The sequence below is a fragment of the Lipotes vexillifer genome, unplaced genomic scaffold, assembly GCF_000442215.2.
Source record: "Lipotes vexillifer unplaced genomic scaffold, Lipotes_vexillifer_v1.1 scaffold818, whole genome shotgun sequence".
Classification (NCBI taxonomy): Eukaryota; Metazoa; Chordata; class Mammalia; order Artiodactyla; family Lipotidae; genus Lipotes; species Lipotes vexillifer.
This window is the reverse complement of record NW_006771890.1, coordinates 644,490-662,925: the sequence shown is the minus strand read 5'-3', so window position 1 is coordinate 662,925 and position 18,436 is coordinate 644,490. Positions and strand designations below refer to the sequence as shown.

The 18,436-nt window shown below is 51.2% G+C and overlaps 1 protein-coding gene across 3 annotated transcripts in view; it reads right to left on the bottom strand.

Moving 5' to 3' along the window:
• The window catches only part of CACNA1D (calcium voltage-gated channel subunit alpha1 D), a 322,182-nt gene that overhangs the window by 96,116 nt on the left and 207,630 nt on the right, over positions 1–18,436 (bottom strand). For all 3 annotated transcript variants that reach the window (XM_007447228.1, XM_007447229.1, XM_007447227.1), the window contains exon 9: positions 10,252–10,418. In XM_007447228.1, coding sequence (XP_007447290.1) covers positions 10,252–10,418 — 167 coding nt within the window. The remainder of the gene's footprint in view (positions 1–10,251; positions 10,419–18,436) is intronic.

The following is an 18,436-nucleotide window of genomic DNA, read 5'->3' as shown; positions in this document are numbered from 1 at the left end:
CTTTCCTTTCAAAGGGGGGGGGGGGGGTGGCGCGCGGTGGTGAGGTTAGACAACTGAGCAGTGGCAGGACCACGGCTGCCTTCCTTGGGGACAGGGGCTCCAAAGCCAAGACCTTGTGTTTTTATCTTATTTTCATGACAGGCACGAGCAGTGCCACGACATCCCCTGGAGGAACCTGCCTGTGTTTGCTAGTGGTGACACGCTCAGCCGTCACAGGGTAATGGACTCTCGTTGCTGTAAAGAAGCCAGACTCGTGTTGGAGAATGTGGGTCAAGGCCAGACCAAGGTTTCTGTGTCTAAAGCAAGAATCATGCCCTGATAGTAACTATTTCTGTATGACCAGTGACATGGGGAGCACAGCATCAGGACAAGGGCCCCAACCCCACTAGCACCACCAGTAATGTCAGGGGCCTTCTTTAGGGTTCCTAGGTAGCTCAGTCAATAAAAGACCCCCCCGACCCCAACAAAATACAGGAAGTTTCCTGAAAACATTAGGCTGCTTCCTCTTCCTGCAGATCTCAAGGCTCGCCCAGAAGCCTCAAGAATCCTTGAAAAGCCACGAGGCCCAAGCCCCCGCTAAGGACGGTGGGCATCTATGTGCCCAAGGAGGGGTCTCTGCTCCCCTAGGACGGGAACCACTCATCTCCTCGTGATAACCCACCAGAGCTTGTAGGCGTCAGTCTTTGGAAACTTATTTCTCGTGGCCATCACAATATTTCCTGCTTAGCTGAAGCCCATTTTTCCTGCGGAGGCCTTCAGAGCTGCACCAGTCTTCCTCACAAACCTCTGCAGCCACTAAAGCTGCGAGAGTCAGCTCTGTCTCTGCCCCCAGACCTGCTCCCAATCCCAGGCGAGTTCCTCCTCTCGGGGCCACCACATGCTCCCAGAGTGACGAAGGGCTCATATCTCACACTCAGTGTCCCTTTCTACTTTCGGGCCTTCTGAAGAGAGTAGGAATCTAATACAACCTTCATTCGGCCCATCCAGGACTTGTTCAAGTCCAGTTCCCATCACCGCTGCGCTCGGCACTCCCACGAGTGGCTGAGACCACTCTTCAGCAAACAGGGCAACGGGAACCCTCTGCTCTCCTGGCGGCTGGCTTTGTGTCCCTAAGTCTGAATTTTCTCACACAGACTCCTCCAAAGTCGTCTGGCCAGGGCCGACCTCGGTGACACTAACCAGGTGCGCACAGGCAAAGCCTTGTGCTGCTGTGGGACCACAGGCGTGGCTCGGGCAGGCAGGGCAGGACACCAGTTGTTTGCATAACTGCCCTGCATGGGGATGGTCCTGACGCCAACCCCAGGGCTTCTGATGAGGGGCTATGTTAAGCATCAGTCTAGATCACAGATAGATACTCAGCTGTTTCCTACATAAGCCCTTTCCCCATTCCCACTTGTAAAGGCAAGGGCCCCCAAATCGTAGCATCCTAGAAGTCTGCTTTTTAACTTCATTCTCGAAACTGACACTACCAGCTTTAGCCTGGTCCTGGGCAAAGCAGCCACAGATTGGAAGACCCAGAGGCCATGTGAAACATGTAACCTGGAAAGAAAAAAAATCAATCAAATAACACCATTGGAATTTCCAAACAGTTTAGATTAAAAAGTATCATTTGGGGGAAAGTGTTTAAAAAGTCTGTCTTCCAGTCTAAGAATATTCGTGCGGAATTAAATAAATTTTCTGAGCTGCTTCAGCTGCTTCTTTAAAAGGTACAGTTCAAACAGAGGAAACTGCAATGCTATGTTGGCTAAGTCACACATCTGGGGGAAAGACGAGAGGAAAACAACACGGCCAAGCTTCAGAGAAATCAAATGAAAACACAGGCTTCTTACAAACACAGCACACAGCACATGCACCTCACACCATGCCCGTGTGTAAGGAAAAGGCGCCAGAAGTCTGGGGAGAAGAGCCTCCCAAGGAGAAAGTTCAATGTCAGCATTTTACCGTGATCTTTAGCCCTGTGTTGGCGAAAGCAGCAAAACCTCCTTTTCTTCTTATCCTCCTTTAGTAGGTCGGCCAATGTGACTCCTTGGGTGGAACACAGGCAATTCCATTACGCTTCAGTAGAGAGCAGCAACAGCGATGCCTGCAGGCCCGAGGACGCCAGAGGTGGCCCCGTCCACAGGCTCTGATACACAAACCCCAAAACTACCCTCCTTGCACGGAGAGACCTACAGTTCAGGATCTGACGGGGAGAGCGGACGTGCACCTCCTGTAGCTAGTATACAAACAACCAACTAACCCACTCTGGACAAAGGTTCCCAAGGTCTGGCTTCCCCTGTAGGAAGGGCGTTAGGGAGAGGGTATTTTAGCAGGAGTCTTGGGTGCTGACCAGCTCTGTGAGTCCAGCCAGCATCACCATATGAGGCAGGACGCTAGGGGTTCAAGTGGTGGCCTCTGGACCTGGACAGACCAGGTCTAATCCCAACCCTGCCACTTACTGGCTGAATGACTGTGGACGTGGTACCTGATGGTGGTACTAAGGTGAAACCTCAGTTTCTTCACTTGTAACATGTTAGTAACAGTTGGACCTGCACTTCACAGAGTTGTTCTAAGAGGTGAATTGTAAATATGGTGAAATATAGTGATACAAGCATTGGCAAGGCATAGTCAACCATGACAACTCCCCTGTGGCCACTGGGTCACAAGAAAATGATTCTAGGGTCTCCAGCCCCATGCAGCTCTGTGATACAATGGCCACTCTGGTGTCGAGGGCACACGCCCCTGGGCAGTGCAAGGGCAGCGAAAGGAATGGCGGGTGGGCAAGGGCATGGGGGAAACTTGCACGCACGACTGGCGGGAACGGGAATAACACGTACATTTCTGAAACGGGCCTCCTCTGGGACCCAGCAAAACCCTTCCTGGTAATCGCTCCCATGGGACGAAGGGCACGGGTGGTCGCACAACTGCTGCATTTGGGGGGATGAGTGGCGGCGAACATGCAGACTGTGGCAAAACCTTGGCTGGAATCCCAGCTCTGCCACTTAGCAGGCATGCGGCCCTGGGAGGCTGCTTACTCTCGTGTGCTTCGTCTTCCCCCTCTGTCAAGTTCTGGTCTCAGAACTGTGTGAGGCATAACAGACTCACGTACCCACTGCCTTTAGAACAGTGTCTGGCACAAAGGAAGCATGTGATAGAGATTACCTGGTGCTATTTCATTCAACAAGTAACCACTGCGAGCTTGTACGTGTGACAAAGACTGTGCCAGGGGCCAGCCACCCCGTGCAGAATAGAAGCAGACCCCATTCCTGCCCCCAAGGAGCTCCCAGTCTCGCGGCAGAGGAAGACAGCAACCAGACAGTCACACAAACAAGCGTAAAACTCCAACTCTGACAACTGCTGTAGACTCCATGTGCTCTACAGACTATCCAGTCCACTGCGGCAGATTTAAACTGGCCACTTATTGAAAGTAGCCAAAATGTTGTTTAAAAAAACACAGAAAGATGTCTACGGCACACGGTTCTGTGAAAGAGGCAAGTTACAGGACCATCTGTGCTGGGCGATCTGACGGTGGGGACCAGTGAGCGTGCTGCCTGTGCAAATGCAGGTTCTCAAGTGCACAGATGAGGCCGGAAAGAACAGGCCCCCATTGCCACACCTGCTTCCCTCTAAGGCGAGGGATGAGAGAATGGTCTTATTTTCTAAACTTTGATTATATGAATTCCTTACAGCGGGCAAATATTGCTTATGTAATCAAAGTATATTACAAAACAAACACCACCCTGAGTCGGGACTCCACAAACCTGGCTGGAGTGCCCGCCTTCCTTATCACGGTGCGGCGACCATCCCCAAGTCCGTCTGCCACCAGCTCCTGTGAGGCCAGCCCCGGGCAGACGACGGCTCCCAGTACCACCCAGGGGAGCGGGTGTCTCGCGTTAACTCCAGCACTGGGCCCTCTCCTGAGAGGGCAGCTGTCCTGGATGCATGTTTACCATACGCAGCTCTAACTGCTGCTGTTTGCTTTACAGCTTTTACGTGAATGTTTTCCATTTCGAACTTGCACCCTGAGGCGGTTTTGACTGTGATGAAAGCAGTTTCAAAATCAAAATTTGAAGACACAGTCTTTTAAACAGGACCAATAAATTCCCATGCCTTGTGCTTGCAAACAGCCATGGCATCTCTGGTTTTCTGCCCACCCCGCAAATCAAACACTGCAGTAAAAGGCATCAAGTTGGCATGTGCAGACGGGAGGTGCCAGCTATGACAACCTTGTACACTGAGGGGGCAGCTTCCCAGTGCGAGGCGGGCAGGAACAATGCTCACAGCCTCCAGGACAGCTGACCTGATGAAGAGAAGACAGAGGCTCTCCCCAGTGGTCAGAGTTGGAGTTTCAGGTATCCCCCCCCTCTCTTTTTTGGGGGCATCAAATACTCCCACTTACAGGGATTATTGATCATTCATAGTTCCCACAGTAAAATGCCTTGCTTTTCTGGCCAGAATTTTAGAATGAGCTTCCTTGAAAAGGATTACATTATTTTTAATGCTACTTTTTAAAAAAACTAATCGCTGACCAATGAGAAGAGTTTAAAATAGAATTTTAGGCTTTCAGATTTTAATGGCCCCAGCAAACCTCCATTGTTAACTCAGAAACGGCTGCATACATCTAAAAAAATCACTTTGAGATTTGGCAGAGTTTCTTAAGAAACTTGAAACTCAGCAAAAAGTTAAATAAATTATCCTTGAAAATTTCCCAAGTGCTGAGGAACTAACTTCCAAGGGAATCTTGTCCATTCAGTTAATTGTGTCACACCAGCTTTCTATCAGGAAATTTAGGGAAATGGCATTGTACATAATCTGTGGACGCACAAAGCCAGAAGCTACCTGTCACCGTAGCTACCAGATCGGCACAAAGGAAGGAATGTCTCTCCTTCTGTCTTCTTCCAAGTGTGACATTCAGCGTGCTGGCGTTCAGGAGTCCCCAACCCTGGTGTCACACTGGAACCTCCAGGGAGCCATGCGTGGGTGCCATCACAGACCAGTGAATCAGTGTGGGGTGGGGCACAGCACCAGGATGCGTCCTCCCTCCCCAGGTGACTATCACGTATTGGGTTGGCCAAAAAGTGCCTTTGGTTTTTAAGTAAAAATAAAAGACACATTTTTCATTTTCACCAAGAACTTTATTGAACAATGTATTCAGCCTTTTGTTCCACTACTTTCTGCCATTTTTCAGGCAACTTCGTAATTCTATCTTCCCAAAACTTTTTATCTTTTTGAGCAAAGAACTGTTCCAGGTGCCTTTTAACAGTCTTCCAGGGAACTGAAATTTTTTCCATTAAGAGAATTTTGTAAAGACCTAAATAAATGGAAATCCGAAGGTGCAATGTCTGCTGAATACGGTGGGTGAATCAGAACTCCCCAGCCAAGCTGTAACAGTTTTTGCCTGGTCATCAAAGAAACATGCGGTCTTGCATTATCCTCATGGGAGATTATGCATTTTAAGTTGATTAATTCTGGACGCTTTTCATCAAGTGCAGCTTTCAGTTGGTCTAATTCGGAGCGGTACTTGTTGGAATTAACCGTTTGGTTTTCCAGAAGGGGCTCATAACCGAGGACTCCCTTCCAATCCCACCATATACACAACATCACCTTCTTTGGATGAAGACTGGCCTTTGGTGTGGTTGGTGGTGGTTCATTTCCCTTGCCCCATGATCTCTTCCGTTCCACATTATCGTACAGTATCCACTTTTCATCGCCCGTCACAATTTGTTTTAAAAACAGAACTTTTTCGTTACGTTTAAGTAGAGAATCACATGTGGAAATACGGTCAAGAAGGTTTTTTTCACTTAACTTATGTGGAACCCAAACATCAGAGCAATTAACATAGCAAGCTGGTGCAAATGATTTTTAATGTTTGATTTGGATATTTCGAGTATGTTGGCTATCTCCCGCGTGGTATAACGTTGATCGTTCTCAATTAATGTCTCGATTTGATCACTACCAATTTCAACTTCATGGTCTACCTGACCGTGGAGCATCGTCCAGCAGGAAATCTCCAGCGTGAAACTTCACGAACCACTTTTGACGCATTCGATCGGTCACAGCACCTTCTCCATACACTGCACAAATCTTTTTTTTGCATTTCGGTTGCATTTTTACCTTTCTTGAAACAATAAAGCATAATACGCCGAAAATGTTGCTTTCCTCTTCCATCTTCGATACTAAAATGGCTACACAAAAATTCACCAATTTTGATGTCTTTTTTTTAAATGCACGCTGATATGACAGCTGCCACATACAATCTAACAAAATTGTTTTGAATGAAGTTGAAGACAACTAAGTGCTACCAGAGCCATCTTACAGAAAAAACCGAACGAACCTTTTGGCCAACCCAATACAGCCAGAGTTGGGTACCGCAGATGCAGACAGCAGATCAGAGAGAAAAGATAATGTGAGTGCATCTCCAAGCACCTGATTTGACATCTGTTCTCTGACACCAAGCATCACCAAACTAGAAATGGACTTCAAGGGCCAGAAGGCTATGCTACCATATCTCGAAAGTGACCGAGTCGACAGATTTGTTTTCCATCAATACTTGAGAACCTTATAGTTCTTCAACACGAAAGTGCAGGGATGATCCGAAAAGGGCTCCTCACCCTGAGGCTGAGTAGAGATCTAGTACTTTTCCAAAAAGAATTCTGTTTAGGTCAAGTTTTCTTGGAGTTTAATGACAACAGCAGCAGCAAGTACTGTGACAGCTATGACGACTCTCAGCAGTTATCGGACATTTAACCCTCATGACAACTCTGTGGGCAAACAGCTTTTGCCCCTTCCTGCAGGCAAGGAAACTGGGGCTCAGAGATGTTGGGTGATGTGCCTAATACTCCAGTCCAAATTCCAAGTCACCAAACTCAATTGCAGCCAACTCCAGAGAAGGGACATCAATGTGCCTCCTGGCCCCGCCCCTGCCTTCGTTGGGCTTATGACACCTGCTGTTATTAATGGCTTCCAAGAGGCCCCTTTGTCTAGGCTGAGCCTCAGCCATCAGGGAGGCTTCTTCTCACACTGTCAGTTAATTCCTGCATGTCTGGGAGGAAACTGTCCCAATGCATCCATGACCCAACTGAAAAGGACAGTCGATGGATTTAGCATCCTGAGGCAGTGTGGACACAGTCAGGAGCCCGAGCGAGTGCCCCACCCGTTTTCCAGAGAGAATGCAGGGCAGGGCTGGGGTGGGGGGTGAGTCTCACACACTTGGGGAGGACAGTGGCAATGCCCACACTTCACTGCCTGCCAACAGGTGACAGAGACCAGACCTGGTGTGAGCAGGTGGTAAGTCAGCCACTGTTCGCTGGTGAGGAGGACCACGCGGGCCGAGGTGAGCCATTCTCCCTGTGTTTCTGGCTGTGGCAAGGAGGAAACGGCTGGCAGCCATGGGAGGCCCCAGGGAAACCCTGACAGCACTGCTCCTCCAGAAGGTCTGGGCCGCGGGGAATGTGCTCCTTGGGAGGAGGCTTGGGGTCTCTTCTCAAATCAGTTAAACCTTAACATGGTTCCCACAGCCTGGGATTTATGTCTTCATTTCCAGCTGGCCTCCGTCAAGGCTCTGGGACTCTGACAACTGGGGAAGTACTGTAAGCCTCGCTCCACAGGACACCGCAGCACCTGGCAGAGGAGCCAATGAAAAGCCAGGGGGCACTGGAAGGAGGTGACTTTCTGGACCGAGCACCAAGCTGGTCCTGCACGTTCACTTGGACATCACTGCGCAGAGCAGAAGCGATGATACTGATGTCCCTGAGACACGGCGCAGCTTTCTGGGCACTGGAGCACCAGTTGCACAGTGAATTCTGAGGCTCTGCAACTTTTAAGGGGGCTTTATTTCTTTCCTTGATTACTCTGCTAAGTAATGCACTTAAGGGTTTTGAACATATGTACCACTGCACCTTGTTTATGCCATTTCCTCAGCCTGAAAAGCACTCCCCCGCCAACCTTCCACAGCCAAAGGCTGCTCATCCCTCAGAGCGCAGCAGGGACACGGCCTCTCCGCGGGGCCTTCCCTGCTTCCCCCACAGCCCGCACCCCCGTGCCCTTCTGGGCTCCCACAGTGGACAGCAGGCCCTGGGTTAAGATGCCAGTTTCTCCACACTGTCTCACACTAAGGTACCGCAGCAAGGTCTCCAAAGGTAGAGGTACTGATTTTGCCATTAGACGTTCCCTTACAGGCAGTGGCGGGACACAGGAAACGGGCTAGGACTCAAGAGTGGACCCTCAGGACGACTGGGAGACAATGGCTCAAGTCCAGCAAAAATCCCTACTCCTCAAATCATGGGCCATAGAAACTGTTCTAGCACAACTGATGTTGGCTCCGCTAAGGCAGACCCCTGTCTGTTTCTAGAGGTGGAGCAATGAGGAGACCAAAGGACATCCACCTACAAAAGAGGGCCCTGCTCAGCCCCTGCCGGACACACCTACGCTGGCAGAGAAAGGTGCTCTGCTCCAGACAAAGGACAAGACCTTTGCCCATTTACCCATAACAGGTGACGGGCTGGGCTTAGGAGAGCGAGGGGGGCAGGCAGCCCTGAGCTACAGTCTTGTGCTGGCCATGCTGCAGGGGCAGAAGCTCTGCGAAGGCCATGGGATTCTGGTGTGAACGCCCCAGACAGAGCTGCGCCGAAGACATGCAGACACTCCTTACACCTCATCACACAGCGGTCACGTCACGGGTGTGGAACTCACGTGAACGTCCACTTAGAAACTCTCATCCCATAGTCGACAAACCTAGTCTAGAGATCTCCCCAATTCCTTCAGCCTCAGGGGGCGACCCTCAGGCTTTCCTTGAGGAGGCAGTCGTGCAGCCTGGGAAGCAGGGGGCCTGCATTGCACTGGCCTCCCCCCACCATTAGCATACAGGACTGAGTCAAGTGCGCATCCCTGATGACAGGAAATACTCTCAATGGAAGCACAGGCTCACAGAGTCCCAGGCTTGGAGAGTCACGAAGGCCGTCTTGGTCAAGAATCCCCTCCACCCTGGGTCTCAGCCTCAGCTTCCACTCGGCCACCCTCCCTGCTTCGTCCCACCCTCACCTGCACACCCTCGGGGCTCCAGCTGAAGCAAGAGCCCATCACAGCCTCCCCGAGCCTTTGTCTGCCCACCTCCACGTCCTTCTCACACCACTGCCTCGACTCAGATTGCTTTTCCTGACATATCTCAGGTCCATTTGTCTTTCAAGGCCCAGGTCCCGCGAGCCCACAGCTATGCCCTGGACCCCTAGGCCACCCCTTCCTCCTCTGGGCACACCGCCTGCCTCCTTGCCCGAGCCGCATCTCCATCTCCTCGTGCCGCATTCACCTGTGTGTGGGCCCGCCCTCCCCAGAAGGAGCAAACCACGTCCTCCCCCGTCACGAGTCCGCCCGGCACCCCGCACCCAGCCTTGCCGAACGAAGGGCTGACTGCGTGAAGTTGGACGGGCTCCGCTCCGGAGGGACCTACCCAGCCATCTTCCACGGGGCGGGGCCTAACCTGCGTCCCCAGGCCTCTCAATGGACCAGCGCCCTCGGTCTTTACTATCAACTAGTCTAGACTTGAAACGCATCACAAACACCTTAGTCAACTCCACTGCCGAATTTCAATTTCCACTTTTACCTGAGGCACAGACGGCCTCAGAAGAGTAAGAGCAAGAAAAGCATACGATGAAAGAGATGCTGTGGTTGACAATGACGATGAATTCCAGTGGTGGACCGAGCAATGCCCAGCGTCCCCGTGTGGGGTACCAGCTGGGTGGGCTCCGGAGCGGCCCGCTGACTCACACGCCTCCTAACACCGCCCTAAACAGTGAATTGTTGTCTTCCTGGCAGGTGACGGGCTAAGCACGTGGCGTCCCCCGGCTGCTGCAGGTGGGAGCCACTGCAAGGAGCAGAAGGGACGAAGGCGCCCCGCTCTTCGAGGCCCCTTCCAGTAACGCGCTCTGAGTTGGAGGAACCACAACTCCGTCTCCTCTGGTGCAAGGGAGTCTCAGCGCACCGCTGCCGCAGAGAAGGGGCTCACTCCATCCCCGAGGGGCGCAGGGCACATCTGGCTGACCCGCCCCGACCATAAAGCCACAAGGCGAGATACGTATCTAAAGCCCACACCCCAGGCAGAAATCCAGAGGCGGTGTAAATGCACAGCTCTCGCTCGTGTGCAGGCCAGGGAACCGGAGGGCCGGCGGGAGGCCTCAGTCTCAGACCAGGTCAGAGGGAGAGACGGCTGGGCGGGCGGGCGGGCACCTGAAGGGCGCCAGGCTCTGTGCGGTCCCGAGCCGGAGGGGCGCCACCTACTATTTCGCTTGCTTTCCTCTCCTCCTCCTTCGTTCTCGGGATCGATGTCTTCCGCTTGGGTGATCCAGTCCAAGTAGCCCTTGAGATCCTCTTCCAGCTGCTGCTTTTCCCGCAGCTTCTGGAAGTCTCCCCGCGCTTTCGCCTTTTCCCTTTCCTTTGAGAATTCTCTGCGGGAGGCAAAGAGAACAGGCACAGGTCAGGACGTCGCCGGGTACCCATGCCGAGAGCCGTCTGCCCTGCTGCACAGCGGTGTTGCGGCAGGACACACGGCACCGAGTACAGCCACATGAGCACAGCGACGGGGGCCACACACGTGGACAGGACACACGACAGTGCCTTCCCAAGCAAGACTGTGGGGGTCAGAGTCGCAGGGACCACACCAACGCACATGCACCGTCCCTCAGAAAACGAACTCCCTTCAGGAGCTCTGTGCTCCCAACAAGCCGAGTCCCCAAACACCACGAGCTGCCCGTCACGGCAGGCCCGTGACCCCCCCACCAGCGGCCTGGACTCGGAGATGTCCCGCCTCCCCATCACGCCTGAGAGAGAAAGGATTCACGAGGGCCAAGCTGTGGTCACAGAGGGCTTCCTCCATACTTGGAGGGAACACGCAGGGCTCCTAACGTGTACTGGCCCCCTTGTCCAAACCAAGAGTCCTGAGACCCCAGCTCCCCACCCGCTGCAGTTCTGGCCAGAGCGGTGGACAGGGTCGGAGCAGACCCACCTCACAGCCCCGTTCCCCCTTCCCAGACAGGAAATGGAACACCCATGAAGCACGGCTATCTTTCTTAGCCCTCGCTTCTTGCCACGATCTTTTCCCCAGAAGTCCTCCCTGTAGAAGGGGAAAAGGCAGTATGATTTGTTGCCCATTTATGGGAACACCTGCCCTGGAAAGGCTCTGGCAGACAGGGAAATGTTCCCAACTGTTCGTTGTTTACTCTACCTTTCCCGTCTGCAAGCCTGGATCTCTGCGTATATACAGAACCCCACGTTTGCTCAGGCAAGTCAGGAGGTCAGGTGGATGATTACCCAATTCTCATATACAAGGAACCATCTGCGTTTCCAGCCGTGAACTGTTACAGGAGCCAAGTTGTGCGTGTTATGGATTCAGGAAGTATGATTAAAAAGCAGCTAAGAAAGCGGATGAGCTGACAGGCAGTGCAGCTTCTGCACACAGACCCCTGAATGCTGACGGACTCTACGTCTGCCTTCCTTCCAGCCCAAAGCCAGCACATCTCCCTTGCAGGGACCTCATTAACCCAACCCAGCCCAAGCCAAGCGACGAAGGGGAGGTGACCTGCTTACCTAAAAAGCCAAGCTCTACTATCTCTCCCCACCCCCCAACTCCGGACTGTCGATGGGCTGAACAGACACTTGAACACCCAGTGACACTGATGCTTCAGGTAAGAAACCGGAATCCTCACCAAGCTGCCACCCTCTCTCCCCGCCCCGTGAGAAAGGACAACCTCATCGCCCTTCAACCATATCACCCAGTTTTCAGATGCCCTGGGATCTGTCCTTGGCTCTGTTAGGGCTGGTCCGTCCCACCTTCACCCACTGGCAAGTGAGGAGGCGGCAAGGCTGTGGGGCATCCCGAGCCCGGGTCGCGGGGGAGCTGACTCCAGGGGGTTCGCGTGGGGAGCCGAAACCCATCAAGGACCAGAGAAGCTTCCTGCACTCTCAGCCCAGGACCTTTCCTGCTGGGGAGAACACCTTCCCTCTCAAAACAGAAAGGCCTTTGCAGGCAGCATCTTGCTGCTCACGCGAACCATACCGAGAATGATGTGGGGCTTCTCAGCCTTGGCTTCCTGAGATACCGGCCATGCATAACTCAGTCCGGGGTAGGTCCACCAAATGAATCTGAGCTTTGAAAATGTCACACCTGAACCAGAATCTCATTCTTGAACAAGTGGAGGCCTTGGAGTGTCACGTGGCAATATGAAAATGCATCATGTAATCTATTCTCTTAAATACACTATAAAGACCAAGTCTGTGGGCCTTCAATTCTATTGCTTACCAAAAGTATCCCCGCACAAATCTTTCTGCATATTTTGACTCTGAACTGAGAGTATTCAATTCACATGATTATATACAAGCAGGGTATTCTTATTTTGGTTACATATATCACCTGAGTTCTTGAAAAAGAAAATTACCACGATAGCAAAAGGGCCACCCTTAAGTTTCACAGGGGATTTTGCTTTAATATCATATTTCATTAAGGTTTTTTACATTAGAAACCCAAAACCCCTCTCTCTAACAAGCTGCATCACTGTTGCACATTCCTGGTTGTTGGGACACAGCAACGCGTGCATAGGTAAAATCCTACTGCGACTAAAACTTCTGAGAATAAAAAACACTGCCGACGGGACTTCCCTGGTGGTTCAGTGGTTAGGAATCTGCCTTCCAGTGCAGCATATGTGGGTTCGATCCCTGGTGAAGGAACTAAGATCCCACATGCCGCAGGGCAACTAAGCCCATGCACTCTAGAGCCCAAATGAACAACTAGAGAGCCCGCATGCCGCAACTACTGAGCCCGCATGCTCTGGAGCCCACACGCTGCAACGAAGAGCCCACACGCCACAACGAAAGATCCCACGTGTCACAATTAAGACCCGATGCAGCCAAATAAATAAATAAATAAATAAATATATTTTTTTAAATGTTTAAAACAAAAAAAACACTGCGAAGTCCTGGCTTGTAGCCCATTTATTTTAAATAGTAATCACTATTATAACTGTTCATGTAACAAAACTGTTAATATAAACGCTCTGAACTGATTTCAGACAGTTCTGAATGGCCTAATACTTAGCAGGTGCGTAACATTTACTGATTTGGACAGAACTGAGATTGACAAGGCATAAGTCTCCTTCTGCTGGCTCTGAGACAGGGCGGAGGTGAAGGGAGGTGGGCTCTCTGTGATAAACTCAGCTGTCCCCTCGGTCCTCCCAGACCACTCTGGGCTCTAAGTCAGAAGACCTGGACTCTAGTCCCCACTCTGTCACTTCCCGTTTCTGAGCTTCAGTTTCTTCACCTGCAAAACAGACACATGCTACCTGTTCCCCTGTCTCACAGGGATTAAGTCAGACATTCGATAAGATGCTATTGTGAACATCACAAAGCACTGTACGGTTGTGAAATTCAAATGTATAACATTTAGTCGTTGAATCTGGGAGTAATAAAAGGCAATTGGAGGAGGTTTCTCAAGTACCAAAAGGAGAAAAATTGCAAACCGCTATGAATGGTCTCTAAGCTGCATGATGCCAGCGGAACAGAGGGAAGCACAAAAGGACACATGGGATCAAAGTGGGCTCAGAGTGACCCTGATAAGCCAGCAAGTGCCCCCATCAACCCTGTACCACTATCTGCTCAGTGGAACATAACTCATTCCCATCACAACAAACCTTGCATCCCAGGAAATCTCACCTGAGTCCACTGAATCTTTATCAACCTCAGTGGACGATGAAAAAAACAGTTTTCCATTTCACTCAAGAATTTATCATTCTAGAAGCCTATTACTAAGGGATTAAATAACAGTCACTATTATAAAAGTTAATTTAACAAAGCTATTGGTAGAAACCGTCAGACTTTCACAAGTGACTTAGAAATCTGACAGCTCACATGTGATAGAAGCCTACCTGTTCCAGATCAGAAGGGGAGAAAACAAGAAAAAAGATTTTAAGAAGTGCTTGGACAAAAAAGCACATATATTGTGCTACCCTTTGGATGCAAAAGAAGAGGAAGTAAGGAAACAAACACTACTGTAGGATGTATCTGAAAGATAAAGCACAAAATAAAGGATGAGGACAAAGGGAGCAGAGGGGACGAAGCAGGAGTGACACTTTTTCTATAATTTTGACTTTTAGAATCATGTTAACGTTTTACACATTAAATTTTTTTTTTTTTTTTTTTTTTTTTGCGGTACGCGGGCCTCTCACCACTGCGGCCCCTCCTGTTGCAGAGCGCAGGCTCCGGACATGCAGGCTCAGCAGCCACAGCTCACGGGCCCAGCCGCTCCGCGGCATGTGTGATCTTCCCGGCCCAGGGCACGAACCCGTGTCCCCTGCATCGGCAGGCGGACTCTCAACCGCTGCGCCACCAGGGAAGCCCCACATTAAATTTTTAATTAAATCAACAGGGACAGGAAGGAGGGAAAATGCCCCTAAAGTGGAAGTGAACTGAAACAAAGGAATCCGACTGCACTTCAAATGAATACCATAACCACCCTGAAGGAGAAAGACAAAACTAGTTCAAGTAGTTTATGAACGTCTGACCGCATCCTCTCCATCCTGGACAGGACTGGGGTAAGGGCAGAACCACAGACAAATGCTCAACTCTTTTTAGTCAGTTTGGTTTTTTGTAGTGATAGGGAAGAAACCATGCTGAAACTATTTTAGACGTATTACGGGATTTCACAAATGCGTTAATGCGTAAATGCGGTTGGGAGCCAGTGTTCTCCCTGTGGAAGGACGGATATAGAAAGACGGAAAGGGGACCATCAGAAAGAGCCCTCTGCGGATGGACTGCAACTGTGGGATACTGATGTGAACTCATGATTTCTAAAGATGTATGCATATGACTACATGTATAAAGGTAGGTACGTGTATGTAAATGCATATACCTCCTAGCTCTGTTGGAAAGATCTAGAAACAAAGATGCCCCCACACCCAGTAGTTATGAGCATACCTGGCACCCAGATCTCGGTCTCTATTACCATTTCCCATTAAAAGGACCAGTAGTCTTTGGAGAAATGGCTAATTCCAGGGCTGGGGCAGGGTAGACACAGGACTAAGAGAGTAAGAAAGTGCTTAAAAAACAAAACAAAACAAAACAAAACAAAACAAACATGATGGGGGCACGAGAAGCACCTCACGGGCCAAATCTGGGACAATGTGAGCCCCCGAATAACTAAAAACAGTAAGGAATTTTAAAATATTTTAACAAACCAGTCCACACCCCTTATAGACAGATTAAAAAGCAAACAAGATAAAACAGTAATAGAATATTAAGTGAATTGGAGTAAAGGGTACCTGGATTGCTTACTAAGATATTCTTATTCTTGCAACTTTTCTGTATACTTGAAATTACTTCCAAATAAAAAATTTGTTAAAATGTTTGGAAAACGTAACCACTCTAATCAAATGCAAATTTATGTTGTTTTACATTCATTTCCGCTTACCAGGTAGACTGCAGGCTCCTTGTGGGAATGGACAATGCTGTCCATTTCTTTCTTTCCACATCTCTCTCCTCCGAGAGAGCCCCTCTTCAAGCAGGCACACAGGAGACGAGGTACAAAAAGACATAACACACAACAAAACGAGCCCTACTCCTTAAAGAGGCCAGAAAGCACCAGGACAGAGAGCCCACGGTTCCTGGGATTGGCCTGAAGCCTGAAACGAATGCGTCTGAGCCTGTGGATAGCATCAGGAACAGCCTCTACCACCAGCCTGCCATTTTCCCTAATCACTTCCAGGCTTACGGGGTAGAGTTTCTGTCTCAGGTTGTTAGATTCCCTCCAGGTCTATGTCCTGTAAGGAGCGATTTCTCAGGGAGGAATCTCCCTGCCAGCTGGACCTGACAACTCCCCAGGGTCTCACGCTGGCCAGTCTGCACACACCTCACCCATCGAGGCAGCTGGAGGGGCTGTGGCTGGAGCATTTCCTCAGGGCCTGCCTCCCTCTTGGCTGGTCACCAGCACTGCACACCTGGACTCCACCATGGTGTCGTTCTGCTCAGAATGCCTCAGGGCTCCTCATTGTTGCCCTCAGGAATCAAGGTCAAACACCCTGGCCCGGCACTCAAGGCCTTCCAGCCTTCCCCGACCTGCCATTCCAGCTTTATCTCCCCTTCTCATAAATGCACACCTTGTGCTTTGACTACACTCCTCTTTGCATCGCCAACCCTGTGAGCCTTCGTCCACGGAACTCTTTCCACCTGAGCAGCCTTCTCCCATCTTTCAATTCCAGCTCACCTGTAGAGACCCAGCTTTCTCTGGCTACCCCAGCCAAAGAGCTCTGCCCTCCTTGGAATCACCAGAGCACTCTCCTCATTGACACCAGCCATGGATCTGCATGCATGCCTTCTCCCTGCAGCCTCTTCAGCGGTGTCCTTAACAGAGCCCAGCACAATTCCTTACACGTCATCCTCAGTGGAGAGTGTGAACGGTGAGGCAAGGATGGCATCACCCTCATTACACAGAAACTGAGGTCAGGGAAGCTGGTCACACAAGCCCATCCAGCTCCTAAATCCACCCTCCTAAGGACCTCCACATGGGCACACAGGAGGCCGAGGAGGAAGAGAGTAAACATAGGAGTGGATAAGGATTAAAAAAAAAAAAAATCAGCTTATAGTCAGTCCAGGAAGGGCCTTAAATCCCAAACTAAGGAATGTGCTTCCCTGTAGGCAATGGGGAACCAACAGAAGTTTGATAAGAGAGAGTCACCATCAGCTTTGTTTTCTAGGAGTGACGTGTGAAGATGAGGTCATGTAAGGAGAAATCTGGTGAGGAGGTCAGAAGGTATTCAGTAAACCCTGGGTGATGGACTAGATTTAACATCAATAAAAATGCGAGTAAAAAAATAACAGGGTCCGGATACAATTCCCAACTTTCTTACACCATTTGGAAAGGCAACTATGAAGCCTGACACTGTTGCCCCTCCAACCACCCTCCACTTTACAGTCTGGTCATTTTCACCTCCACCCTTTCCACGCGGTCCCCTAGGTCTGGCACATCCACCACTGTCTTCTCAGCTAATCTGGACCTTCCTGCAGGGCCAGGTGATACACCACCTACCAGGTGAACATCACCTGCCTACGTGTTCAGGAAAGAAAGGCAGGGTGGGCAGGGGGCAGAGAAAGGGCAAACAGGAGGTCAGATGGAAAAGAGATGCCACAGAAGAGCCACGTCCCTGGTCCTCAACCTCTGGAAGGCATGCCATGGAAAAGAGGAAGCAGACCCGCTGTGTGCCCCAGGGAGTAGATGGACGTTTCAGAAGATTGCTTTCAGCACAACAGAAGGAAAAAATTTCTAATAGTCCAAGTCCACCAAAAATGGGAACTGGGAGCCTTGGAAGCAGCAACTCCCTCGAGGGGTACAACAGGGACCTTTGGTAGAAGGACTGAGCCCTCGGCGGAGAAACTGGCGCACAGGATGTGGTGAAGACCTTGCCGTCTGTCTTCCCCAGGCCCCACCTCATCACCCTGTGCCCCCTCAGGACAGCACTTGCCCTGCGCTGCATTTGACCGTAGCAGTAACTCGAGTCTCCCCAGGCTCCTCAATGGCTCAGAGGGATGCGGGACACCCAACTGCTGTGAAGTGGTCCCTTATTCATTTTCTGTTCCTCTCCCTGGGCAGCAGCCTGGAGCCCTCTCTTAGTGCTGGCAGCCGAGAAGCGGAAGGGCTGAGAGCATTCAGGAGAAAGGGTCACAAGGGGTGCTGCCTGCAGAGCAATGGCGCTGCCCCCGGCTCCCTCCCCGCCTCCACGGGGCTCACACAGATGTAGCGACACAAAGAAGAGGACAAGCGGAAGCTCCGAGACAGGCGCAGCCTGAGCCCTCACCGTCCTGAGCAGCCCCTCACCCACGAGCACGTTGACCCTGGGCCCCAGCCAACCTCCAGCAGCTCCAGAGGGTCTGCGTCTGCACGGCTGGGGACTGACTTGGTTTCCTGCAGGGGAGCGCATCAGGCCATGGCCCTCTTCCCCGGCAGGAACGGAGCGAACCCCTCTGGTATCGGGATGTGTGTTTGGAGCCCTCGGAGTGTCTTTACATTCGCTGCCCACGGGCCTCACTGCCTCCTACAGCACAGGCAGGACCAGGACAAAGGCCCAAACCGAGGTTCCACAAGGTGACATTACTGCTCCCATGTCACATGCCGGGTAAACAGGACAAAGGGCTCTGAACCAGGCTCCAAACCCAGGGCTCTTTTCAAAGGATTTCCGATCCCTCCGCCTCCTGGCTCAGAAGATGCGTAGGCTGGACACTTACTAGTCAGGACCAGGAAGGGAGGGGCAGGGCAGAAAGCACCGTTTACCCGTGCATCCTGATTTTCTTCCAGAGCCCCAACTCGGGCTTAGAGAAAGGTGACAGCACCCTTTCTGCTCATCTCCCCACATGCTGACCTTCACTCCCCAAAACCAGCCAGCCTCCCTCCCGGGAGCCCCTACATAACTTCCCACCCCCCCCCCCC